Genomic DNA, 24,220 nt, shown 5'->3' with positions numbered 1-24,220 from the left:
TGTTATATGTTTGACATATTATATTTATCTTAGTTAAAACAAAAACCCGTGCGGACGCACGGATCAAAACTGTAGTTTACATCTTATATGTATAAACGGCATTGACTAATCTCCTTGAGTTTGATTAGGCACAAGAAATAATAATAATAGTAGAATAATAGATATACAAACTCCAAATGGAATATTCGAAAGAACAGAGTAACACAAGAAAGGTTAGACACATGCTTCCATTGGATATTTTCTTTCTTGATTCCAAATATATCTGAACATCTGAGAAGAAGGCAAAACAAAAGTCTCTTTTCCCCTCTCTCCAGAAAGTATGGAGTTTCAGGGAGCAAGAGAGAACAACATAGAGAAGGAAGAAGTAGCAGTGATGGAGGAGAGGATATATGTTGCTGTAGGGAACGAAACTGCCAAGAACAAGTCAAATCTCACATGGGCAATAGATAACTCTGATGGGAACAAGATATGTATCGTTCTTGTTCACCAACCTGCTCAAATGATTCCTGTTTGTAAGTTCTTTCTCTCCCCCTTCACTCCAACAACTCCTAAAGTCCATAGATTCAATGGTTGTGTCATGAAACAGAGCTTAAAGAGTTTTTTTTTACCTTTCCTCTCTCCAGTGGGTACCAAGTTCCATGCTGCAACGGTAGATGAAGAGTTAGTGAGAACATACAGAGAAAAACAAAAGGCGAAAACAGAGAAAATTCTTGATGAGTACCTTAGAATTTGCCTGCAGAAAGGGGTATGCCTATATATATATATATACAAATATGAAGTTTCTGCCATTTCTTAAGGGGATTGATTTTGCAGGTCCATGCAGAAAAGCTCTGATTTCTGGACTCGGTAGAGAAGGGAATTGTGCAGATGATTTCTGAGAAGAGAGTCAGGAAGTTTGTAATGGGAGCAGCTGCAGACAAACACTATTCAACGTATTCTTGTCTTAGACTCTCACTTGCTTTGTTATGAATGAACGAGAACTTGAAAAAATCAAAGAAACTTAAAAGAGCAAAACGAATTAAGACATACTTGTTTATGGTTTGTATATTGATATATAAATAAATAAATTTGCAATCCTTTAGATATGTATTTATAGTAACCTCAAAAATCCGATTTCTTTTTCTTTTAGGAAATTTTTTTTATCCTAGAAAAAGTAACTTAAGACACTTCGAGTTTGACATTGGTGGTGGTGATCAATTTGTAGGAAAATGGTAGATTTGAGATCGAGGAAAGCTAACTTTGTCTGCCAACATGCATCTGTGACTTGTCATATTCGGTTTGTCTGCAAAGGACATCTCATTCATACAAGGTTTAAGCCAGAGAGTCCTCTTTTTTTCCATATAGATACAGCAGTTGATGCTTTATTACTTAAACATGTGCGTAACCAATGCAGGGAACCTAGAATGGATGTCCGAGCTCTCTTATCTGGCTTTCAGGGGCTTCTGTCCACACAAAGTAGCAGCAATTCAGATATGCAAAGTGGAAGATCAAAGGAGGAAAGCGAGGTGGAGGAGGAGGAGGAAGAAGAGGAGAGAATATCACGAACCAGTTCTTGTCGGTCTGCTAGTACATCGTCATACTATGGAGGGTCTGAAGCTTCATCAAGTATAGATGAAGTTTCATCAAGTATAACGGAAGAGACATCAGACCACTCACCTCCTCCCTCTTTACCTGTAAATAGAAAATCCTTTTACAGTTTTGTTTGTTATTTTTTTCTTTCTTTGCTTTGCATTTCGCCTGACTCTGAGTTACTTAAGCTGCTATGATCCACCAGTGCAGCGGGATGGGACGAGGCATGATAACCTTCCTGATCAACTCCATCAAACTCTTGCATAGGCTTGCCATCCAAAACGACAACCAGCCTGAGTGACCCCCACCATTACCTGAAAAGTTACAAAGGAAGAAGCAGAAAAGCTGCAAAGATCTTGATCACATCTGTAGTATTTGTAAAATCCAATCAAAGTTCAAAACGGAGGCAAACCATCTCGGCATCTCCCATCATTCATCTATAGCTATATTCAAGTCTCTATATGGTTTAAAATTAGTAAGTGATTCAGTTCAACATATCCTTTGTGATATATTGTTACATTTGCTGTGAAAATTAAAAAGGGTTATGGAAAAGTGCACAGGCTGCCTTTCTTGTTCTAGAGACACAACCCAATTAGAGTTCAGTCTCCGAGCAAAATCCTCTACTTCCCTGTTATAACATGAAGTTCATCTTTTTTAATTTATTTCACTAAGTGGCTGCTGCGCAACTTGATGAAGGTCTCTAGATATATGTAGAAGTTATATTTGGAGGAGTGAGTGTTGACCAATCAATAAATATGTTTAAAATAACAAGTGATGTTTACCTATCAAGCATTTCCTTCAGAGCTGGTTCAAGTCCATCCATCATCTATATAACCATCTTCAAACTCAGTCTTCAGTGAATTTTTCTTTCTCTACACATTTTTACCTCTTGTTCAACTTGTTGGATTGATCCATTAGCAGTTTCAAGCCATATATAGGATCCTCATCATCTGTGATCGTTCGTCTTGGTCCAAGGTAAAGTAAGAATCATCTAGGTAATCATACACAGATCGAAAAATTCAACACTCAGCCACAAAGCACAATCCCTTAGACTATATTTAAAAAGTGATTTTGCCACATGTCTTTTATACATTTATTTTCACAAAAATAATATGACATATCTACTAGAATTGATGACATATCTTATAGATTAATATGACATAGACAATTATATTTAATGTTAATTTATATTTTTGGTAAAAATTTTAAAATATGGTAATAACTCATATATTACATTTATTGTCGATTTATATTTTTGAACTTTTTAAAATATGGTAATAACTCATAAATCATCATTAAAATAAATATATTCAATTATGAAATTTCAAATTTCGAAATATCATTAAAATTAAAAATATTTCAAAAATATATACATTTTTTTAGAAAATTATAAAAATTAAATCATAAAATCAAATTAAATCGTAAAGTCATTAGTTTCTTATATATATCTACAGATTTTATAAATATTGTTTAATTTTAATTTTTGACAACCATGCAATTTTACATATTTATTTAATATATTTAATTAAAATAAATAGATAGAAAAATCTACCTAAGATTATAATTTAAATATATACATGCACATTCTTAAATACAATTCAAAATAAACAAAATTGTTTTTATCTTAATTTTAATGTTCAGTTAAATCAAATTTATATTAAAATATTGATAAAAAAAGAAAATTTATAATATTAATAAAAAATAAATATAATTTATATTTATCTGTTAAAAAATATTTTTAAAAAATTTTTACTGCACATGGATAACACCTAATTACTATTACAAGAACATATGATGTAGCAAGCAAACTAGGTCATGTAGAACAAAAGTATGCGCAATTAGGCTGCTATTCAGATCTTTTTGAGCCCGACTAACTTTCTTCATGGTCCTCTTGATATATAAATTGTAGCAAAAACCTTTTTTTTTTAAAGAACCAGGGTGAGAATGATACATCCTTTTTAGGATATGATATTGCAAACTAAATATTTGCGTTCTCCTCAGGAGTTTCTTCAATAATCTGTCCAAACACATGACTAGTACGATTAACCAACAAAGCGTCTTTGCATCAAGCCAGATGAGGTTCTCAACATAATCTTATGCTCTTCAATAGTAATAAAGAACTCTGGGAAAATGGAATACGATCATCAGCATGTACCTCATCATTTGTTTCTAATTTAGACACCTCAAGTAAACCTTATTTGAATATCCAGACTTTTGATGAAACCTTTAGTAATCAAAAAACAAGCTTAACATTGGTTAACGAATAATGAGTGATATTCGCTTTAAGAAAATTTGTGCAGACGAAGTAGTCCAAGTAGTAGGACGGGTTTTGGTGGCAGACACCATCCGGGTTTGATCCTCCTATGCAGAAATTATCCTGCTTCGCTCTGGACACCAAAGCTGGATTCGATCCAGCCCAGGTAAAACTCTCTCGGGTAAAGCGGACCGCTGTCTGATCGGACCTAGGGATTGACCCGCGAAACGGGAAACCCTGAATTATCAAAAAAAAAAAAATGGGACGGCGACGCAAAGGAGGGGGTGGCAGCTAAGGGGTACAATGCAATCATGAATATTAACCAGAACAATATAAAAACCATTTATCTAAATTATATATATTGACTGAAAGGACAAATGGCATTAGGTGAATGGACGGCTTTGGATACGTAGTGCAATGTGTCACGTCGAGGATGGACTGGACGGTTATGAATAATTGAATTTATATTCTCCAAGAGAAATTCCAAAACCATTTTACACATTCCTTTTTCTCGATGTACCATGGGGCTTCACGGGTCGGTCTTTTTTAGTGGTCAGAGATTTTTAGGAAATGTTTTAACATTTTTGGTTTAGAGTTGGCTCTATTATGCCATTGTGGATTTTAACTCTCAGGCTAGCCTTTTAAGAAACTACAATTCAAGTATTTTCTTTCAAAAGTCACTTTGCAAGTACCCATCTAATGAAATCATCTGGAAAAAAATTGTATGATTTTGAACCATGAACTTTCTAAGTATGGTTACTAACATTGTAAACATGGCATGGTGATAAGTGGGAGAAATAATATGGTGAGAGAGAATGATCATGAGGAACTAGCAATTAGACATGGGGCCCACTTCAAAAATAATAATCCATCTGTTTCAAAATAGATGAAGTTTTAGGATTGTGCACGATTATTAAGAAACTTATTTTTTTAATCTAAAAAGTATCATTAAAATATAAATTAAAAATTGTTCAACCAATTACAAAATAGATTACATTTTATTATTTGTTACACAGTTTTTAATAAAGTTAAAAAGTACATTGATATATACTAAAACATCAACTATTTTGAAACACCAAAAACTCCCTAAAACATCATCTATTTAGAAACGGAGGGAGTATAGCAATTAGCAACCACTAAGCTTTTTGTTTTCTTCAACTGTCTTTCCTATTTGGCAATCACAGAACACCGCAATTCTATTTTAATAAATTAGATAATAATTTTTTTTTGTCAACAAGTGAATAATAATTTATATTCTCACATCTTAGTAATGAGGAAATTTCAATTTTACCATATTATTGGTACCATATTTATCTTCATTAGATAGACATTTTTAAAAATAATTCTTTTATTAAAGAGATAAAATACTTTTATACATTTGCTTTATAAATATATAAATATAAATAATTATTAAGAAAATAAAAAATAATATTTTATATATTTTTAAATATAAATTTTCAAATTCGAACTTTTTATAATTTTTAAAAATCCTTTTTGTTGCAACAATTCTTTTTGAATCCTTTTTAATTAAAATAAATTTAGGTATCTATTTATAAATATGAAATCTCACATTCCAAACCCCACTTCTCAATTCTAAATATAAATCTAAATTAGTTAACCATATGATTATAAATATCTATTTACTTCTTTAAATATAATGGTAAATATGGTTAACGTAAACATAAAAAATAGTATTAGCAACGTGGTAGTTTGGAAATTTCTCCTTAATATATGCAGAATGGTAGTAATAGAGTATGAATTATAAATGAGGATTATGTTTTGGAGAAGAATAAAATGCAGTTGTAGGAGAGAACCAACACTTCTTAATTGTTCGATAACAATTTTCAATTTTGATAATAATTATTATACGATTTTGAAATGATAAAACACACATGTAAACCATTTTTATGAATAAAAACTACAGAACTATTACCATCCGAGTTGGGAATGATGCATAATGTATGTGCATCTTAACCTGGCAAGCGCCAGATCATATCAACTGGAATTTTGTTCGTAGGCTCGTAGCAGTTAGTAACTAGGCAAATAATTTAGTGACAATCATGAGGAATTTTGTAAACAATCGACATAAACCTATTTATTTTTTTACTAATTAAACTACAACGAGATAGCTGGAATTGAGCATTCAAAACTCTGTCCAAACGTTTAGTTTATCACTGACCCCAAAAGTTAATTTTAATTATTAGAATGATGACTGATAAATATTGAAGATAACATTAACAATTTTAATGTTATTGTCAATATATTGTCATGGTCTTTATTTTATATATTTTCTGACACTTCTTTGCATTATCTTCCAACTATATATGAGTCACCACTCCACTTGTTCACAACACCACAAACATAGAAAGAAAAGCAAAATCAAAGCTAGTTCGTGTCGAAGATGGAAGGCAAGGAAGAAGACGTTAGAGTTGGAGCTAACAAGTTCCCGGAGAGACAACCAATAGGAACTTCGGCTCAGAGCGACAAGGACTACAACGAGCCACCACCGGCTCCGCTTTTCGAGCCTGGTGAGCTTTCTTCATGGTCCTTCTGGCGAGCCGGTATTGCTGAGTTTATAGCTACTTTCCTCTTCCTCTACATCACCGTTTTGACCGTGATGGGAGTTAAGAGGTCACCGAACATGTGTGCTTCTGTCGGAATTCAAGGTATCGCTTGGGCTTTCGGTGGTATGATCTTTGCCCTTGTCTACTGCACCGCCGGTATCTCCGGTACGTCACTCAACTTAACTTCGGTTTGATATATATTAGTCTTATATATCTCCTATGTGTGAACCAGAGCCGGTTGTGAGATTAATAGGGCTTAAAACAATTAATAATTAATTATAATATATATATTTCTCTTAGTCAGTTTTTCCTTTTCATTTTTAAAAAAAGTTTATGTATATTTTCTTAATCAGTTTAATTAGGCTGAGTTATATACACATATTAACCACTAATAATATTTTGGGAGTCATATGCGAATGTTTCATCACACTATGCTTTGGACCGGTTCCACGTGGAACTCACTCTATATGCGCGTTGTTATAATCTCAGGTGGGCACATCAACCCAGCGGTCACTTTTGGTCTGTTCTTAGCCCGGAAGTTGTCGCTCACCAGAGCTTTGTACTACATAGTGATGCAGTGCTTGGGAGCCATATGTGGAGCTGGTGTGGTTAAAGGGTTCCAGCCTAAGCAATACCAGGCTCTAGGAGGAGGAGCCAACACTGTGGCTCCTGGATACACCAAAGGAAGTGGTCTTGGAGCTGAGATCATTGGCACATTTGTTCTTGTTTACACAGTCTTCTCAGCAACTGACGCAAAGAGAAACGCACGTGACTCTCATGTTCCCGTAAGTAAACCAGTCCATGGAATATAGGTTCGAGTGAACATCTTAACAGCCTTAAAAGTGCAATAACGAATGAGTTTTGTTGACAATTTGGGCAGATTCTCGCACCACTCCCAATAGGGTTTGCGGTTTTCTTGGTTCACTTAGCAACCATCCCAATCACTGGCACAGGAATCAACCCAGCAAGAAGTCTTGGAGCTGCAATCATATACAACAAAGACCATTCCTGGGACGACCACGTGAGTTTCCACAAACTATATAGTCACATAAGAAACTCGGTTTAGATAATTCTTCTCTCACAGTTTCGTTCCTTTTTTTGGTCAATTTAGTGGGTGTTTTGGGTTGGACCATTCATTGGTGCTGCACTTGCTGCTCTTTACCATGTGATTGTCATCAGAGCCATCCCCTTCAAGTCCAGAAGCTAAGATAAAACAAGACATCAATTTCTCTCGTTTCTCGTCTTGCGTCCGTACTTGCTTCTTTTGTTATGTGTATGTATTAACGTACGTATGTGCCATCTTCTTTGCTTAATGCAATCGTTGTAAGTAAACAAGGAAGATTTTCTCAAATGTTAAACATAAAATCCTTCGTGTTTAAATGACAACCACAATTCCACAAACGGGTATTTGATTGAAAATTATCCAATGTTTTATTTCCCTTTATTAAATTAAAAAGATTGTATACAAAATCATAGATAGTATCGTACTATATTTGGATAACCGGTTTGGTTTAAAATTACGTCAGGTTCAATGTAACCATCGTTTTATTTAAAACGTGGTAGTGCACCTAACTTACTTCGCCTTGGAAAATGGTCCCAATTCTCACATGCTTTTCAACAAAGTACGAAGATTCCTTGATAGATAATTAATTTAACTGAATAAGAAAAGAAGTTAAAATTTGCAAGAAATAGACGTAAACAATTGACTCTGAATTGCATCATTCCACTTAGTGCACCAAGATGACGACTTTGATTATAGTAACTCTTCTGACAAGAACCCTTCACTTACTTGGATTATTATATTATACTTTTTACATTTACTTGTCACTGATTACGTTAAAAAAGTAGTGTCATAATAGGTTGATACTTGATATTAAGAAAGATAATGGTATAGATAAAAGCGGTAAAACATAATAATTCAACAAATGAGAGCTCCTTTTCTGTGAAAGTGGGGTAGTGGACTAGAACAAAGTTCTAAATGCAGAGGATAGGGCAGAGGATTTGGGCTTCAGATTTATTATCCGAGATCCGAATTTCATTTGTCAAAAATAAAACATCTTGAGCATCTGAATTTGAATGCAGATAATAAAATATTTAATTCTTCAGTCTGGATATTTTAATTTTTATGTCTGAATATCTAGATCCATATTTTTAAAATATATACAATTTATAATTTTATTAATAGTTATATTTGATATTTTAATATTTATACATAAACTTACTTTTATAATATTATTTTAGTTTTTAATATATACATATATATATAACTTATGTATCATTTTAATACTTAAAAGATATTTATTAATTATTTTTACGAATTTATATATAAATCCAAATATCCGTGGATAATACAGTATCTAAATGAATATTCAGAATCCAAAAACCACATATCCAAATTCAAATACTAAATCCATAGATCTGGATATCATAAATTTTTCGGATATCTGAATACGTCCCATCCATACGAAGGATTAAGAGTTTACATCGTAAATCGTATTAAAAATAGAGAATCTGTTGACTAAAGTTCATCTTGGTTAAATGGATTATTTCTTTTTATATCATCTCTTTACTAAGATCAAAATTAATCTTCCTCATTAATAACTATAGTGCTTTAAATCTGGGGTTTGTCTTTTAAAATTTATAAATTAAAAAGCAATAACAATAATATATATAACCTTTTAAAAAAAATTATAAGATAAGAAGTGTATATTAACATCCAATAAGAATTCAGTACAAAAAGGTCACTGCATTTTCGAATTAAAAGATAAAGCCTCGCTGTATTTATATTTATTTTTAGGTGTAACACGTTGTATGTATTTACCTACCATTTTTGCAACTTTTCCTTTGATAACTACTAGCACTATACACTTATAACCACTAAAGGAAGATAATACAATGCATTTGTCTTTTCCATCGGGCTCAGAGCCTTTTTATATGATTGTTTGCCTCTCCAACTCTGCTCTCTCACTACTTTGCGCTTGTCTTTCTCTCTCTCTCTCTCTCTTCGAACTTTGGTTTTTGCTCTGTTTATTCACCAATGGCTACTGTTTGGAGGAGGTTGATCAAGAGAGAGACGATCCCTCGTATCAGCCAAACCACGAGGAAGCTCTTCTCCACCGAAGCATCTTCTTCTTTCGCTGAGAGACTCAGAAACCTTCCCAAAGATTTCCCCTCCACTCAGGCTAAACGCGATGCTTCTCTGGTAATAGAAAAGAAAAGAAAAAAACTTTGTTTCTTGGAAATCTGATCATTTTCTTTCGATGTTATCTGATCAAATCTGTCTTGTGTTGTAGCTCATTGGAAGAACTCCTCTCGTGTTTCTCAACAGAGTCACTGAAGGATGTGAAGCTTATATTGCAGCCAAGCAAGAGCATTTCCAGCCTACTTGTAGCATCAAGGACAGGTGAATCTTGTAACTAACTTAATCTTAGGACATCATAATTACATGACCGTTGACTTTTTTTTTGGTTTTGTTGTCTTTAGACCAGCTTTAGCTATGGTTGCAGATGCAGAGAAGAAAAATCTTATCACTCCTGGAAAAGTAATCATATTTTTTATTTACATAATCTAAATTTAATGGTGAATTTAACTCATTGAAGTGATTTTTTTTTCAGACAACATTGATAGAACCTACTTCAGGAAACATGGGAATAAGTATGGCTTTCATGGCGGCTATGAAAGGGTACAGGATTATAATGACAATGCCTTCTTACACCAGTTTGGAGAGGAGAGTGACTATGAGATCATTTGGTGCTGAGCTTGTCCTCACTGATCCAACCAAAGGAATGGGTGGAACCGTTAAGAAAGCTTATGATCTCCTTGAGAGTACTCCTGATGCTCACATGTTGCAACAGTTTGCTAATCCAGCAAACACTCAGGTACTTAAAGTGTTTAATATAATCCTTTTTCATATTGCATTTAACATTTGATCTAAAGATGATGTTAGAAATATTTTTGTAGATTCATTTTGATACAACTGGTCCTGAGATTTGGGAAGATACACTTGGGAATGTTGATATCTTTGTGATGGGAATTGGTAGTGGGGGCACTGTCTCTGGTGTTGGCCAATACCTTAAGTCTAAAAACCCTAATGTCAAGGTGATTGATTTAAGTTCTGAAGCTATCTTGTAAAATTTTGGAAAAAAAAAAGATTGCATTTGATCACTAATGACTTGCTAATTAATGGTAGATATATGGAGTGGAGCCTGCTGAAAGCAACATACTCAACGGTGGCAAGCCAGGTGAGATTAGAAATATTGAATGTTTACACCTTTACTAGTTCTTAGTGGTGTAAATCGATGGAATTGCTGATGGTTAGAATTTTGAACTTGGGGTTAGGTCCACATGCTATCACAGGCAATGGGGTTGGATTTAAACCGGATATATTGGATATGGATGTTATGGAGAGTGTTCTTGAGGTAATGTACTTTCATATTTTTTAGTATTCTGTCAACTTGTAAAAGCTTATGTTTTAGATACGTGCAGGTTAGTAGTGAGGATGCTATAAAGATGGCTAGAGAATTGGCATTGAAAGAAGGTCTCATGGTGAGTTCCTTTTTGGGGGGAGATTAATGAGATATATTGATTTGTTTTTTTATTTATTTCTGGTTCTCACTATGCAAACCGTAACTTGTAGGTTGGAATATCCTCTGGGGCTAACACTGTGGCAGCAATTAGACTGGCCAAAATGCCAGAGAACAAAGGCAAACTAATTGTGGTAAGAGAGGAGACATAAAAACTAACTGTTCTTGAGTTTATTAATGATCTGTGTTATGGTTTTAATCGGACGGTGGGAACTTGTTTTGTGATTATGTTGAACAGACTATTCATGCGAGCTTTGGAGAGAGATATCTGTCATCTGTTCTGTTTGATGAGATTAGGAAAGAAGCAGAAGCGATGAAGCCAGTTTCAGTGGACTGATTTGGTTTTGGTTTGGGTTGATATGAAGAAAAACTCTTTACTATATAATCTTCATCTTGCGGCACAAGATTGTGACACAACCCACCAAAAAGTGTCATAAATAATATATGCTTGTTTTATATTGATGTTGAATACTGGAAGAATAATTATGTTAATGTTTGATATTGAAAATAAAAGCTTTTTCTGGTTCTTTTATGATTTTAAATTTTGCTGGTAATACATATAAATAGAATAGTTTTGGAGACCAAAACCAAACAAATGGATCAAGGATTGGACACATCCAATGAGGTTCACCTTTCTCTGTTGTTGGTTTTCTGCTTCCCTTTATAAATTGATCACATGGTGGTGATTCTGAGTGCTACACACATTACATGAACTTGATATATATTATGGTTAAGTAACATTTTTTTCTTGATTTAATTTTTGTTTTGCAATACCATGTGTCCTCGACATGCAACTAGATTTTTTTTCATTGATTTTTAGTATATCATTCAGATTGACAAGGCAACTACTGACTTCATTGCTATTCGTAACTGACTTACTACAGGGGACCGAATGACTGCTTGGAATATAAGCTTTGATGTGAACTGTGTACTTTGCAATCAACACTTGAAAACGCGGAATCACCTATTTTTCTACTGTACTTACTCTTCTACTTTATGGTATAAGTTAATGAGTAAGATCATGGGGAACAAGTACACTGAGGAGTGGAATGCTATCCAGGTTTTTATGTCTCAGCTAAAGCTCTCACATGTTGAGAACTTTTTAGCTCGATATGTTTTCCAGACAGCAGTGTATATGATTTGGCGAGAGCGCAATGCAAGAAAATATGGAGAGAACCCTCGGCTTCTTGAGAGCCTCTTCAACATGGTTGACAAGATGTTTAAAAACAGGATTATGTTTCTTAGGTACCAAAGACAAGAGGCTGGAAAAAGCTTTTCAAGTATGGATAGTTTTTGTGGGAACATAGTCTTCATTTCTTTTTCTTTCCTCTATTTGAAAAAGTAAAAAACAAAGTAGCTCATGCTGTAACAAAGTATATTTTTCTTTGAATCAAATTTTACATTTTATTCAAAAAAAAAACTACTGACTTGAAAAGCACCAATGCGAGGGTGACGCTCAAGGATACATCAACAGGTAACTAAAGGGCAAATCGTTTGTTATAGCAAGCCGAACTAAACTTCAACGCAAGTCTGCAGCTATAGCTGACTTTAATGAATTAACTAGGTGATAATCTGCACCCCGCGTACGATGAATGTATTAAAGAAATTATTACTTTTAATTTATAGATAATAGAAAGTTAAAAGTAATCACAAATATTAGATATAATAAAATATCTAACTATAATGTACAGATTAATATAGTATAAGCTTATTTAAAATTTTATGTAAAAGTTTGTATAATTAGAGAGATGCATTGAAGTATATTGTACGGAAAAAGATTTTAAGAATAAGCAAAAAAAAATATAAATTTATTATGAATTTAAGAAGAAAGAAAAATAAGGAAAGAAATTTATTATTGTGCATTTTTGAATGATACTTTTGAATTGTTTGGGTTGTGATGGAGGTGTGGCATAGGATAGACAAGATATATATAGTATTCCAAATATAAATTGTAGGCGAGGAAGAATCTCTATGTAATTAAGATTTTAATAACTGATTGATCATGTTTTGGTTTCTAATTGTAGGCAAAGTAAGTTATATATGAAATTATTTGTCTATAATCCCAAATTAATCTTCTAATTTGCATTAAATTCTAATCCCCTAATTGATATTCCCTCAGTTTTAAATTAATCAATGTTCTATGATTTTCACACTTATTAAGAAAACACATTAAATTTAGTTATTAACGCATAGTTTTTTTGTAAATTTATATTTACTATATTTTTAAACCAATAAGATTTCAAAAAATGCAATTAATGTTTTTGAAACACACAATTTTTCATTATTAATTGACAAAAATACATTAAAAATATTAAAATACATTTTTTGAAACAATTTTTTTTCCTAAAACATGTATCTTTTAGAATCGGAGGGAGTAATATTTATGTCTAGGACTTCACAATTTATCATGTTTTCAAATATAGATTGTAAACGAGTTGATTTCTCTATGTAATTAATATTTTAATCACTGATTGATCATGTTACCAAAACTAATTGTAGGTGAGGTAAATTTTATAGAAAATTATTTATGTCTACAATTTCAAATTGATAGTTTAATTTGCATTAAGTTCTAATCTAGTGATTGCTTATATTTATGTCTAGAATCCCTAATGATCATGTTTCCAGGTGGAGCCAACCACTATCGGGTTCTAACTGGGTAGTCAATGTTTGCGGAGGCTCCTGTACAACTATATTTATACTAAATTCTAAAGATATTGTCGTATAAATAAAATTTTGACCCTATAGTGTGATATGCACGTATATTCCATATGTGGGCTGAGTCTACGACTATCTAAACTAACTCAAATTGCTTTGTTGTTACTGATTGATAGGTCTACTAGAAAAGTAGCTAGATTCTTAGAGCATCATTATCCCAAAGACTCCTTTGGAGTCTCTTATTATTTTTTTAATATTTAAGTAGTAAATATGAGGTTAAGAGACATGGCTAACAGACCCAAACATTTATATCCTCCAATGCATGTTTCTTATTTAGAGGTTCTTAAAAATGATTCATACTTCTCAAGCTGTAAGCAAATGTAATGAAACAATATTTATTTGTTCCTGTATGAAGTTTATAATTTCCTACTCAAGAGTTTATCTGAAGTTTTCAGACCTATCATCCTAAACAACAAAGGGTGTGTAACTTTCGGAGCAAAAACGAGGTTCCTAAGAACAAGAAGTGAAACTCACGATAACTCAAGGAGCACTGGTTACTCCTCCTGAAGTCCTCATCTCCATTAAAACTGCTGCTTTTCTTTTCTGCTCTCTGAGCTAAATTCAAACAAGAGACAGAGAGAGTGAAGGAGTTGAGTATGTTGCAAACACTCTATGACACAAAACTACGTTTGAATTTAGCTCTATGACACAAAACTATGTTTGCACTTGATGACTACCTGAGACTGATTACCTTGACCAAGGACTGTCGTAAACAAAGTTGATACTACCACAGCCATAACAAGACGGTCTACTACAGAATGTAAAAATCAGAGATGAAATAAAACTACATTGGTCTTCTACGGAGACATTCATTCATAGCTACATTAATCTTTATCAAGCTTTTACTACAAAAACAGTTTTTTTTTCTCTTGACAATAGTGCTTTGATGTATCCAATCAACAGTTTAATATAGTTTGATTTCATCAGACTTTAAAAGTAATTCCTTTGGATCCTTAATCATCTACAATCTTGATTCAACAGCTTCTGAACAACAAAATGGTTAAATTCGAAACATATATCCCTAAAGTTTCGAACTTTCGTCAACGAGAGGACAAGGTAAAGAGGGATAGAGAGAGATACCTTGAAGAGAATAACGGAGACGATGGCCTGAAGAGTCTGCTGAAGGAGAACGCCCTTGAAGACGGCGGGTTTGGTAACGAGATTCTTCTCGTCCTCGTCCACCTTGGAATGCAATCTGTATCTCTCCAAACTCTTGCTGATCAGTGAAAGACAGAGAGTTCATACAAACTAAAGTCTTAACTATACAAACATGTTCAACTAGCACAAACTCTCAAGTTTAATCAGTGAAAGAGAGAGACTCTATGAAAATCAATTGGGGATCGGAGACTTACGCTTCAGCATCAGGAGGAGGGAATTGGCCATGGACAGGGGAGACGAGATCGAGAGCTCGTTTCAGGGACCTGGCATTGTTCTTGCGGTTAGGGTTTACAGAGAGAGAGAGAAGAGACTCACATACGTTGTAAAAGAATCTCTCTCTCTCTCTGGGAATCTTCTCGTCTTATGATTCTCTGCATGAAACATGCGACCGACGAAGTAATTCGTACGACTCCGTGTTATCGATCCGAGCTCTGTCGGATTTTGTCTGTACGTAAGGCTCTGTCCGATTTCGTCTGTAAGGAGTGAACTCAGGCGAAGAAGAGAAGGAGAAAATGAAGGTTTGGCAATGGAGAAACTGAAGGTGAACGAAGTGAGAGCGAAAACGCAAAGGGGGACACGTGTTCAGGAGACCGTCTTTTGTAATCTCCAATTAAGAGACGTGTTTTCATTTTTGAGCTAATTTTCTATTTTTTTTTAATTGCTAATAACACTAAGAGACCTAGCTAAAAGACCCGGATAATGATACTCTTAGAGCATCCAAAGTGGAGACGTCTTTGCTTTTGTTTTTCAATTGTTTGCGGATCCCGCTGAAACGTGGCGGTCTGCGATTGGTCTGTTTTTATTTTTTTATTTTTTAAATCGGACAAAAACAAAAACAAAAAAAAATTGGAAACCCGCGAGGTTCCGCTTTGTTGATGCTCTTATTTAGTAAATCAAATCTTGAGCAGACATAATACAAGATGATGATGATTTGTAATAGTCATGTTTTCAATGATTATCCAAATAGTAAATGCCACTTGACCCGTTTTACCCTATCCTCTTCAATTGACTATCTTTACATAGAATTGAAATCATCTTCTCTCTACCAAATTCTATCAGTTACATAGACTAGCGAATACCGATTCTCAGTTATAAGGACTCCAAAACATCAGGGGACTAAGATTCAAATTTTATTAAATATTTTCCGGGTTTTTATTAATGTTTAAGCTTAATGGCATTGGTCTTTTTGAGAAGGTTTCTAGATTCAGATTATATATGGAACTTTAAGCAAGTATTTTTAAATTTTTAAATTCTTTTAGGTTTTTAATGAATACTAATCAATAGTAGTCGAATTTCGAGATTTTTGGTTTTTCTTTATTATATATATTCGTTAAAATAAACCATATTCATTTAACTATTATGTTTGAAATTGACTGATGGATCTGCAGACCAGGCATGTTACCAGATTCTGACTTCACGCATTACCACGATCCACTGAATTTAGATCCGTTTAGTTAAATTTAAAGATAAAAGGCAATTATTAACTTAATTTACAGATGTGGTCACTGGTCAGAGACAAGTACTGACAAGATCTTAACTACTCCCGGTTAAAAAGTTATCAATGTATTGATAACGCTCAGAATTAATTAAAACAGCATAATTACTATAAATAGAAATTTAAGGTCATAACTTTCAATCTGCAAATATATGCTGGACTAACACAAGATACTGAAATAGAGCGTAGGTCGATGGACTAAAAGTCTAGAGTCCGTCCAACTTAGTTTTATTCAGCTCCAACTTTATAGTTTGGATTTATTTCTCTTTAAATATTAGTAGCATTTTACTCCAGTTTATGAGTTTGATTCGCATATACTATGTTTTTAACTCAACACAAATTTTCAATTTTAAATTCCAAAAAGGTACTTTGTTGCATTGAGATCGGAGGCAAATCATCTCTACCCAAACTTTTATTTAAAAAGCAAACAATCTACTACTCTATTTTGTGTTATTTTTTCCTAATGTTTATTGCTCCTCTCATTCATATATATGTATATATACACACACATAAAAGCGTGGCAAATCTAATGTTAGCAAAGGGTGAAAAAACGCAAAATCAAAAGTACAGTGGTGAAAAGTCAAAAAAAAAAAAAAGACACAAGGAGGGAGCATGAGGCACAAAAGCTTTATTATCTCTATAGTTCCGTCACGGGAACACCAGAAGCAGCCCATAACCGTTGATTAAACTCTTCTTGCATCTCCTCTGGAACAAACGGTGTTCTGCAAAGAGGACACGTCTTCTGGTCGTGATCCATCCAACGGTCGAGACAGCTCCGGTGGAATATATGCCGACAGTTTCTCAGCCGTCGGATCTCTTGCTCTCCTTCGAACTCGTAGAGACAGACGGCGCAGCTTTCCGGCAGATCTTCGCCGGAGGAGCTCGTTATTGCCTCTTCGAACTTGATAACGGGTAAGATCTCGCGGATAAGTAAGGCGGAGAAGGGAGAGCGGAGTTCGGGTACTCGGGTCGGGTAAGACGTGTAGTCGGGCCAGGTTCGGTCCGTTTCGAGGCAGTCGGAGAGGCCCAAGAAGCTGAAGAGGGAGAAGACGAGGGTTCTGATGAAACTGAGTATTGAAAGTGTTTGTACGAAGAGCTTCGGGAGGAAGACCTCTGTGTAGCCTACGGGAAAGCCCATCGGATCGGAGCTAGGGTTTGTAGAGAGAGAGAGAGAGAGAGAGAGAGAGTGAGCTGTGATTTAGTAAAAGTTGGGGTTTCTTTTAGTAATATACAAAGAGAGTTTCATTTATAGGGCAGGTGAGAGGAGGAGGAAGAAGGTACAAGATTTGTTTAAACGACGCCGTGTTATGTAAGATTCGATTTTGATAGAGTTAACTGGCTGTTACGCAAGTTACGTGAACTTCCCAATTAAAATAGTGATAACTAGAAATGAGAAAAGCAATAAAAGAATCAAGGTGGTCTATGGTTCAAAGCTGGTCTTTCTTTAAATCCGGAGATATTCGGTGGGTTTAAACGAGACTCAATCAACTAATTTTATGAAGGTTTGTCTACCAGTGTCAGACCCAAAAAAAAAATTATATATTTATATTGTCTGATTATATAAACGGAAAAAATTGATAGATTTCAAATTTAAAATCTTTTCAAACCTGCTATACCACTTGACCACAGTTGTGTGGTTAAAATTGGTCTTCAAATATCTAATCTATTAATTTAGGGATTATCTACTATTTGAAGTTCTCATTTAAATTTTGGACTCTTTCATAGTTGTTGCTAGAATATATCATGCCTCCTATACAATGCAACCTACCAATTTTGAATTAAACCAAATCTTAACCAACATAGATTAGTTAAACCTAACCAGTAACACTTTTATAATATTTTTGGTTAATCTCTTAATATAATTAGATCATATAAAACTAAACCACTCTTAAATCAACGAGTTCCATATTATTCCAGACATAAGAGAAAAAATATTCGACTCATTTACAACGTAAGCATACAAAGACCGTGTATGCTTATGCTCATTGATCTTCCAAAAACCAAATAATTGTGGCATAAACCAACATAGGCTCATGTTCGTATCATTAACTTTACTTCCATATATTTACTCTTCACCTACATCATATCACAACATACACAGTTATGCAAGAACATGATTTTTTTTTTGTTCAAACAACCAAATAATGGTGGCATATGGTCAGTAGATTTTTTAAATATGTTTTTTTTATATATTACATTTTACGAGACTATATGTATAAGTTTTTTTTTTTGAAAAATGGCATAACTATATGTATAAGTTAAAAGGTAAAAGGTGTGATAAGACAAATTATTATACTAAAAATGAAAGAAGATTAAATACAAACTAATAACAAGTACAACACAAATTATAACACTATTAAATTCTATATATATTTAATAAAATATTATATATATGTCTAATATGTATATATATATAAATGTTACACAAAATATATATAATATTATATACACATATTATATATACCATATATTATTAATTGAAATTTGAAAAATCAATTTCCGCCTTTTAGGGCGGGTCCTAATCTAGTATAGATTTAAAATAACTACAGACTATAACTAAGTCTTTAATATATAAAAAACTAAGTCTTTAGTATTATATACTTTTAATAGTTTAATCTATACTATTATTTGAAAAGTGAATTTTCTGAATTGTCATATTGTCCATAATTTTAGATTTAGTCATATTTTATGTTTAATTATTCATTTTAATAAATATTTTTATGGTTTAACTGATAGTTTATCATCATTTGAGAATAATTAAAAATTCTGATGATAATATCATAGTTAAGTTTATATTATATTTACTTTAGTAATATTAAAATATTATATATATATATATGTTTATATTTATATCTATTTTAGTAACATTAAACCAAATTTATCTTAGGATAATCAAAATCACTTATTTTGATAATTTCTGAAAAAGTTAGCATCAAATTTAAAATATTTATATTTTTATTTGCAAATTGATTTTTTCGCTCTCACGTTAAAGTTAGAGATAGAACGTTTAAAATCTTTATTACCCTTAATAAATAAGTAGATTAGATTTGTTAAATGTATATTTACCAATCACTTAAAAATAAATTTTATTAATTTTATAATCATCATTGTCTAAAAATATTATATATTATGTTATCCAAAAATAGTTTACATCATAATATTTAAAAATAAATATAAATCATTGTATGTAGTTTTATGAATATATGACTATTTTCAAGTTTATTTTACGTAATAAAAGATATTTTATCAAAAAAATATTGTATATAAAAATTTAACATAATTAGTTATTAGATTTTCAAAGTATAAAAATCTATATTATTAAAGCAGAATCCCTATTAAGTTTTTGCCATTACTTTTGAAGTTATTTACAATGTCATACCATTGACATTTAATTTTAATATTAAATGTTATTTATTTAAACTAACAAAAGAATATTCCATATATCTATGATAATTAATACTTTCCATATTTTATGAATGAAAATAATTTTAATTTTATGCAGATTATACTTTTCATTTAATTGAATATCGTTAAAAGCAGAATCCCTACTAAGTTTTTGCCATTGCTTTTGAAGTTATTTACAATATCATGCCATTGACATTTAATTTTAATATTAAATGTTATTTATTTAAACTAACAAAAGAATATTCCATATATCTATGATAATTAATACTTTCGATATTTTATGAATGAAAATAATTTTAATTTTATGCAGATTATACTTTTCATTTAATTGAATATCATTTTATGTATATTATTATTTAACAATCGGATATGAATATATACATTAACATTTAAAAAATATCATTACTATGTCGTTATGTACATAATAATGATATGCCAATTTTGAGTGTTCAAAAAAATTTCAAAACTTATCTTAAAATTAATTTTAGATCTAAAATAAATAAAAATACAAACTTATTAAAGTTTATTAGTAACCAAAAAAGAAAATAATATTTTCATATCAATATTTTTTTTCCTTTTACCATTTTCTTCAAATAATATAATACAAGTTTCATTAAAGTCTAAAAAATTAAACATTTTTCAATTTTACAATATTAAAAAGTATTAAGTTATTTAATAAAAATTTCAAAAATATTATTATATGTTTTGGTTGCAACAGATCATCTGATATGGGATCATAGGCTAATAACGCGTTTTTGGATTTTTACCGGGTTTTCTAAGATTTTCAATTATAATTATTTATATTAAATTGAACCGATTATACATATGTCACCAAATCTATTGGTTTAACCAGGTGTGGATCGGATATGGAAACACTGCTTGAAAATCAAGTATTATAATAGAACTTTTTTTTTGAAATACAAATAGAATAACTTCAAAAATATTTTTTTTTCTATAAAAATTTTATTAAAATCATAAAAATATATCCGCACTTTTAAAGCGCGGGTCAAAATCTAGTAATTTATTATAATAGATTTTGAAATGATAATATATCTAATTATATTTTTATATAAATTTATTAAATCCGCAAGTGCGGGAAAACACTTAGTACATAATATTTACAAAAAGTTTAGAATATATGTAAATTTTCTATTTCATTAAGTTTAAAATCAGTTCTAGTGTCATGTACATGTCACCAAAAAAAAATCCATCATGCATGGACATAGCGGAATAAAACATTAATTTTATATACCTAAAATACTTAAATTGTTAAAGAAATTATTAAAAGATTTCTTAAATTCTTTTATGATTTTCCAAAATTTCAGTACCGGCCATTATCATCAACATTAATGAATGCTGTCGTTCGCTGCGTGCGTCTTTACTCCATCACCTTGTCTTGGATATAAACATCTGCAAGCTGCACGACGATCGGCACACGTGGTGCGTGCAGTTGATTGGAGATGTTGATGTGGATAGGGAACTGGTCCTATAATTTATATATAACACATTGCATTGTATTTTACCTTGTATTATTCGTTGTACATGTTACTATATAACACGTGAAAATTTACTCTAGTCTCTAGGCAGTAGAAAGATCAAAGATCGGGGTACATTTCTACATTAAAATAAAGTACTAACTAATCGTTATCTCTGATAACAAAGGATGATAAGTTGATTGTTTACTAATGTAGTGGAAAAAATCGAAAGGCTGGCTTCATTACGTGAACTACACGTCGAAAGAGTTCTGTCTGATGCATATATAGTTTTAGCATTTACATAAAACTTTCCTTTTCCTTTTCATGTTCCTTTCGACCTTATTTTAGTAATTTTACTTGATAACAAAGGATGGAATAAAAGAAAAGATAAACAATTCAAATTATTCGTAATTACATCGACTATCAGGTTCTATTATTTGTTTCATTAAGTTTACAGATTTGCAAGAAAATCCATTTTACAAAGAATATATGTTTTAGGACCTTTTGTGATTTAGATCAACAAATCACATTTTTATTGTGCTGAATAAATAACCATCAAATGTGGTTATATATATATATGGCTGTTTATATAAATAATTTTGAATATTATGATAATATGATATATGAAGATCAAGTTAAAAACTTTATTGAAATTAAATCCATTGGCTATACAAAAGAATAAAAGGTATTAGGTCGAGTAATACATGACAAAAGCAAAAGTTAAAAATGAAAAAAGTAAAGAGAGACGAGGGCAGGCCAAGGGTGTGTGGGTCATGGAGACTTTAAAGAGATTAAACAGAGATGATTGCTAAAGAAAAAGGATCAATCTTATCTATCTATACCCCTCGATTTAGAAAACGATATATAGCTAATCTAAAGTCTAATCAAATGATTAACTGAGTGGTGGGCCGAGAGAGATATAGTAGACAAGTCGTAGGTGGCAATGATCCTTCCACCAACCGGCAATGTTATATGGCTCTAGTATGATCGGAGATATGTCGTTTTTTGCGGGAAATGATACGAAACTAGCCATATGTTTGTTTTATGATATCTAAAATAGTATTTCATAAATCATGTGATTCTTTTGGACAAATTTTCATGAAGCTGATAGTGCAAATCTGCATACAATTATAGTAATGTTTTAGGAGACTCAATGATACAAAAATTAATCAGATAAATAAAGCTTGTGCCCTGGTTATATCTTCTCGAAGTTATGTTAAATTAACACTTTTCTCGCTGAAACCAGCAATCTATGATGTCTTGATATATTCCAGAAAACTTAAATAACTATTCTTTATGGTATAGCCTACTATTTGGTTTTGGATATAAGTATAGCCTATCAAAAACTTCCACAAAACTCAAAACATAATATGAAAAACATATCAAAAACTCATAAAGTATTATTGATGTTTGAGCTCATTGGTGTTGTTATATAAATTAATTAAAATCATTCCAAAGCCGTTCTGACAACTGACAAGACTTTAGTACTATATTGACTCAATAATAATACATATATATTTAGTATGACATACTTACACTACAGTGTATGAATACAATGCCACGAGATTCAAACCAAACTTTCTTTGATCGTAACTAGTCACCGAACATACATGTTCCAATGTATACTATACGACCAAAAACATGGAATTTGGCAAATACCATCGGTCCAAAGAAGAAAAAAAGCTCTAAAACGATAAGCAAAACGAAAGGGGTATGGAGATTGGAGCGTTGATTGGGAAGTGTTCTAATGAGGCCGAGACAGTCACATGGCCCCTATTGCTTCTCTGCCTTTCATCTCATCTCCCACACTTCTCTTGGTCCTGTCATTGTTTAATTTTGGTTACTAGCACCATCTCTTTCTCTGGTCCCATCATGAATGATACCAATATACATGATTGACCAATTCTTGTTCTTTCATAACTAATTTACTAGATTTTGATCCGCGCTTTCAAAGCGCAGATTTATTTTTTTTTATTTTTTTAAATTGACAAATATTTAGTAAATGTCATATTTTCATATATTTGTTTTTTATAAAAGATTTAAGCTTTTTATCTTTCTTTATCGTGTTTCATTTTAAAAGAGTATAGGCCTGAGCACAATACCCGGATCCGAAGAACCAACCCGAAACCGACCCAAAAATCAGGGTCCTGAACCCGATCAGACCCGTGGTAAATATCCGGGTGAGTTCTAAATTGCTATATCCGAAAAACCGGTCCCGAATCCGACCCAACCGAGAACCGAATGAGTACCCAAAGATATCTCAAATGTGAATATATATCTAAAAATATATGTTATAATTATATTTATAATTATTTTAATATTTTAAATTAATATTATAAGTTAAGTATAGTAGTTATTTTTGGTATTTTTGAATATTTTTGGATAAAATATTATAGTTCGGATAAAAGTTTACCCAAAAAACTGTATAGTATTGATATTTTTGGTTATTTTTAGTTACTTTTGAGTAATTTGGATACAAAATTTTGAAACGAATCAGATATTTTGGTTACTTTGAGTACAAATAACCGAACCCGTTTTAGATACTTTGGTTATTTGGCTATTTTTCAAGTTTTTATGCATGAGAACCGAACCCACCCGGACCCGGAAAGATCCGACTCGAACCCGACCCAAAATTTTATAATACCCGAATGAGGTTTAATTTCAAAACTCGATACCTGAAAGAACCGATCTGTACCTGAATGGGTACTCGAACGTCCAGGTCTAATGAGTATTTATGTTTAGAAAATTAAACTTTATTTTTAATGAATTAAGTTGGTATAACTCTGATAAATTAATTTTATTATGTGGTTAATTTTTTAATAAAAAATTATATACTTTTAATAAAGATTTATACTTTTCAATGAAAAAATTCAAATTTTTTTAAGAATGCTTAAATTATATTTAAAAAAAACATAATAATTAAGTGATTAATTTTTGTTCACTAAACAAAATATTAAGAATGGTTGAAAATAAATTATTTGAATTTGGAGAAAAAAATAAGA

At 31.9% G+C, this 24,220-nt stretch overlaps 3 protein-coding genes, 1 long non-coding RNA gene and 1 pseudogene across 5 annotated transcripts; 3 read left to right on the top strand and 2 right to left on the bottom strand.

Annotated features, from left to right (window-relative positions):
- The first annotated feature begins 319 nt into the window (after positions 1-319).
- On the top strand, positions 320-1,914 carry LOC108853788 (U-box domain-containing protein 33-like; annotated as a pseudogene).
- LOC108853789 (uncharacterized) lies at positions 477-2,597 on the bottom strand. The gene is made up of 4 exons (XR_008944897.1): positions 2,352-2,597; positions 1,547-2,197; positions 722-1,442; positions 477-641 (listed from the first exon to the last, which is right to left on the bottom strand). It is a non-coding gene; the product is annotated as an uncharacterized LOC108853789 (long non-coding RNA).
- A 3,565-nt stretch (positions 2,598-6,162) lies between these two features.
- Positions 6,163-7,788, top strand: LOC108848403 (aquaporin PIP1-1). 2 transcript variants are annotated; one of them, XM_018621761.2, is made up of 4 exons: positions 6,163-6,552; positions 6,877-7,172; positions 7,268-7,412; positions 7,499-7,599. In XM_018621761.2, exons 1-4 carry the CDS (start codon positions 6,225-6,227, stop codon positions 7,597-7,599), a joined length of 870 nt encoding a protein of 289 aa, XP_018477263.1. In that variant the 5' UTR covers positions 6,163-6,224. The 2 variants fall into 2 exon arrangements, with proteins under 2 accessions (XP_018477263.1, XP_018477262.1); XM_018621760.2 differs by having other exon boundaries at positions 6,166-6,552; positions 7,268-7,408; positions 7,499-7,788.
- A 1,544-nt stretch (positions 7,789-9,332) lies between these two features.
- LOC108855811 (bifunctional L-3-cyanoalanine synthase/cysteine synthase C1, mitochondrial) lies at positions 9,333-11,497 on the top strand. The gene is made up of 10 exons (XM_018629720.2): positions 9,333-9,589; positions 9,681-9,790; positions 9,871-9,928; positions 10,002-10,265; positions 10,348-10,485; positions 10,577-10,628; positions 10,726-10,805; positions 10,873-10,932; positions 11,024-11,104; positions 11,209-11,497. Exons 1-10 carry the CDS (start codon positions 9,425-9,427, stop codon positions 11,305-11,307), a joined length of 1,107 nt encoding a protein of 368 aa, XP_018485222.1. The 5' UTR covers positions 9,333-9,424; the 3' UTR covers positions 11,308-11,497.
- A 5,305-nt stretch (positions 11,498-16,802) lies between these two features.
- On the bottom strand, positions 16,803-17,580 carry LOC108849810 (brassinosteroid-responsive RING protein 1). Its single transcript, XM_018623415.2, has one exon. The coding sequence runs from the start codon at positions 17,474-17,476 to the stop codon at positions 16,976-16,978; it is 501 nt and encodes a 166-aa protein (XP_018478917.1). The 5' UTR covers positions 17,477-17,580; the 3' UTR covers positions 16,803-16,975.
- Positions 17,581-24,220: the final 6,640 nt, after the last annotated feature.

The sequence above is a fragment of the Raphanus sativus genome, chromosome 4 (assembly GCF_000801105.2).
Source record: "Raphanus sativus cultivar WK10039 chromosome 4, ASM80110v3, whole genome shotgun sequence".
NCBI classification, from domain to species: Eukaryota; Viridiplantae; Streptophyta; class Magnoliopsida; order Brassicales; family Brassicaceae; genus Raphanus; species Raphanus sativus.
Note: the sequence above shows the minus strand (reverse complement) of the source record. Positions and strands in the feature narration are given on the sequence as shown.

Excerpts from the sequence above, each read along its gene's own strand:
- LOC108848403 (XM_018621761.2), top strand. The coding sequence starts at position 6,225 with ATGGAAGGCAAGGAAGAAGACGTTAGAGTTGGAGCTAACAAGTTCCCG. Across the intron at positions 6,553-6,876 it reads CTGCACCGCCGGTATCTCCG|GTGGGCACATCAACCCAGCG; the intron begins GTACGTCACTCA and ends TTATAATCTCAG. Across the intron at positions 7,173-7,267 it reads CACGTGACTCTCATGTTCCC|ATTCTCGCACCACTCCCAAT; the intron begins GTAAGTAAACCA and ends CAATTTGGGCAG.
- LOC108855811 (XM_018629720.2), top strand. The coding sequence starts at position 9,425 with ATGGCTACTGTTTGGAGGAGGTTGATCAAGAGAGAGACGATCCCTCGT. Across the intron at positions 9,929-10,001 it reads ATCTTATCACTCCTGGAAAA|ACAACATTGATAGAACCTAC; the intron begins GTAATCATATTT and ends TTTTTTTTTCAG. Across the intron at positions 10,806-10,872 it reads TTATGGAGAGTGTTCTTGAG|GTTAGTAGTGAGGATGCTAT; the intron begins GTAATGTACTTT and ends AGATACGTGCAG.
- LOC108849810 (XM_018623415.2), bottom strand. The coding sequence starts at position 17,476 with ATGGGCTTTCCCGTAGGCTACACAGAGGTCTTCCTCCCGAAGCTCTTC.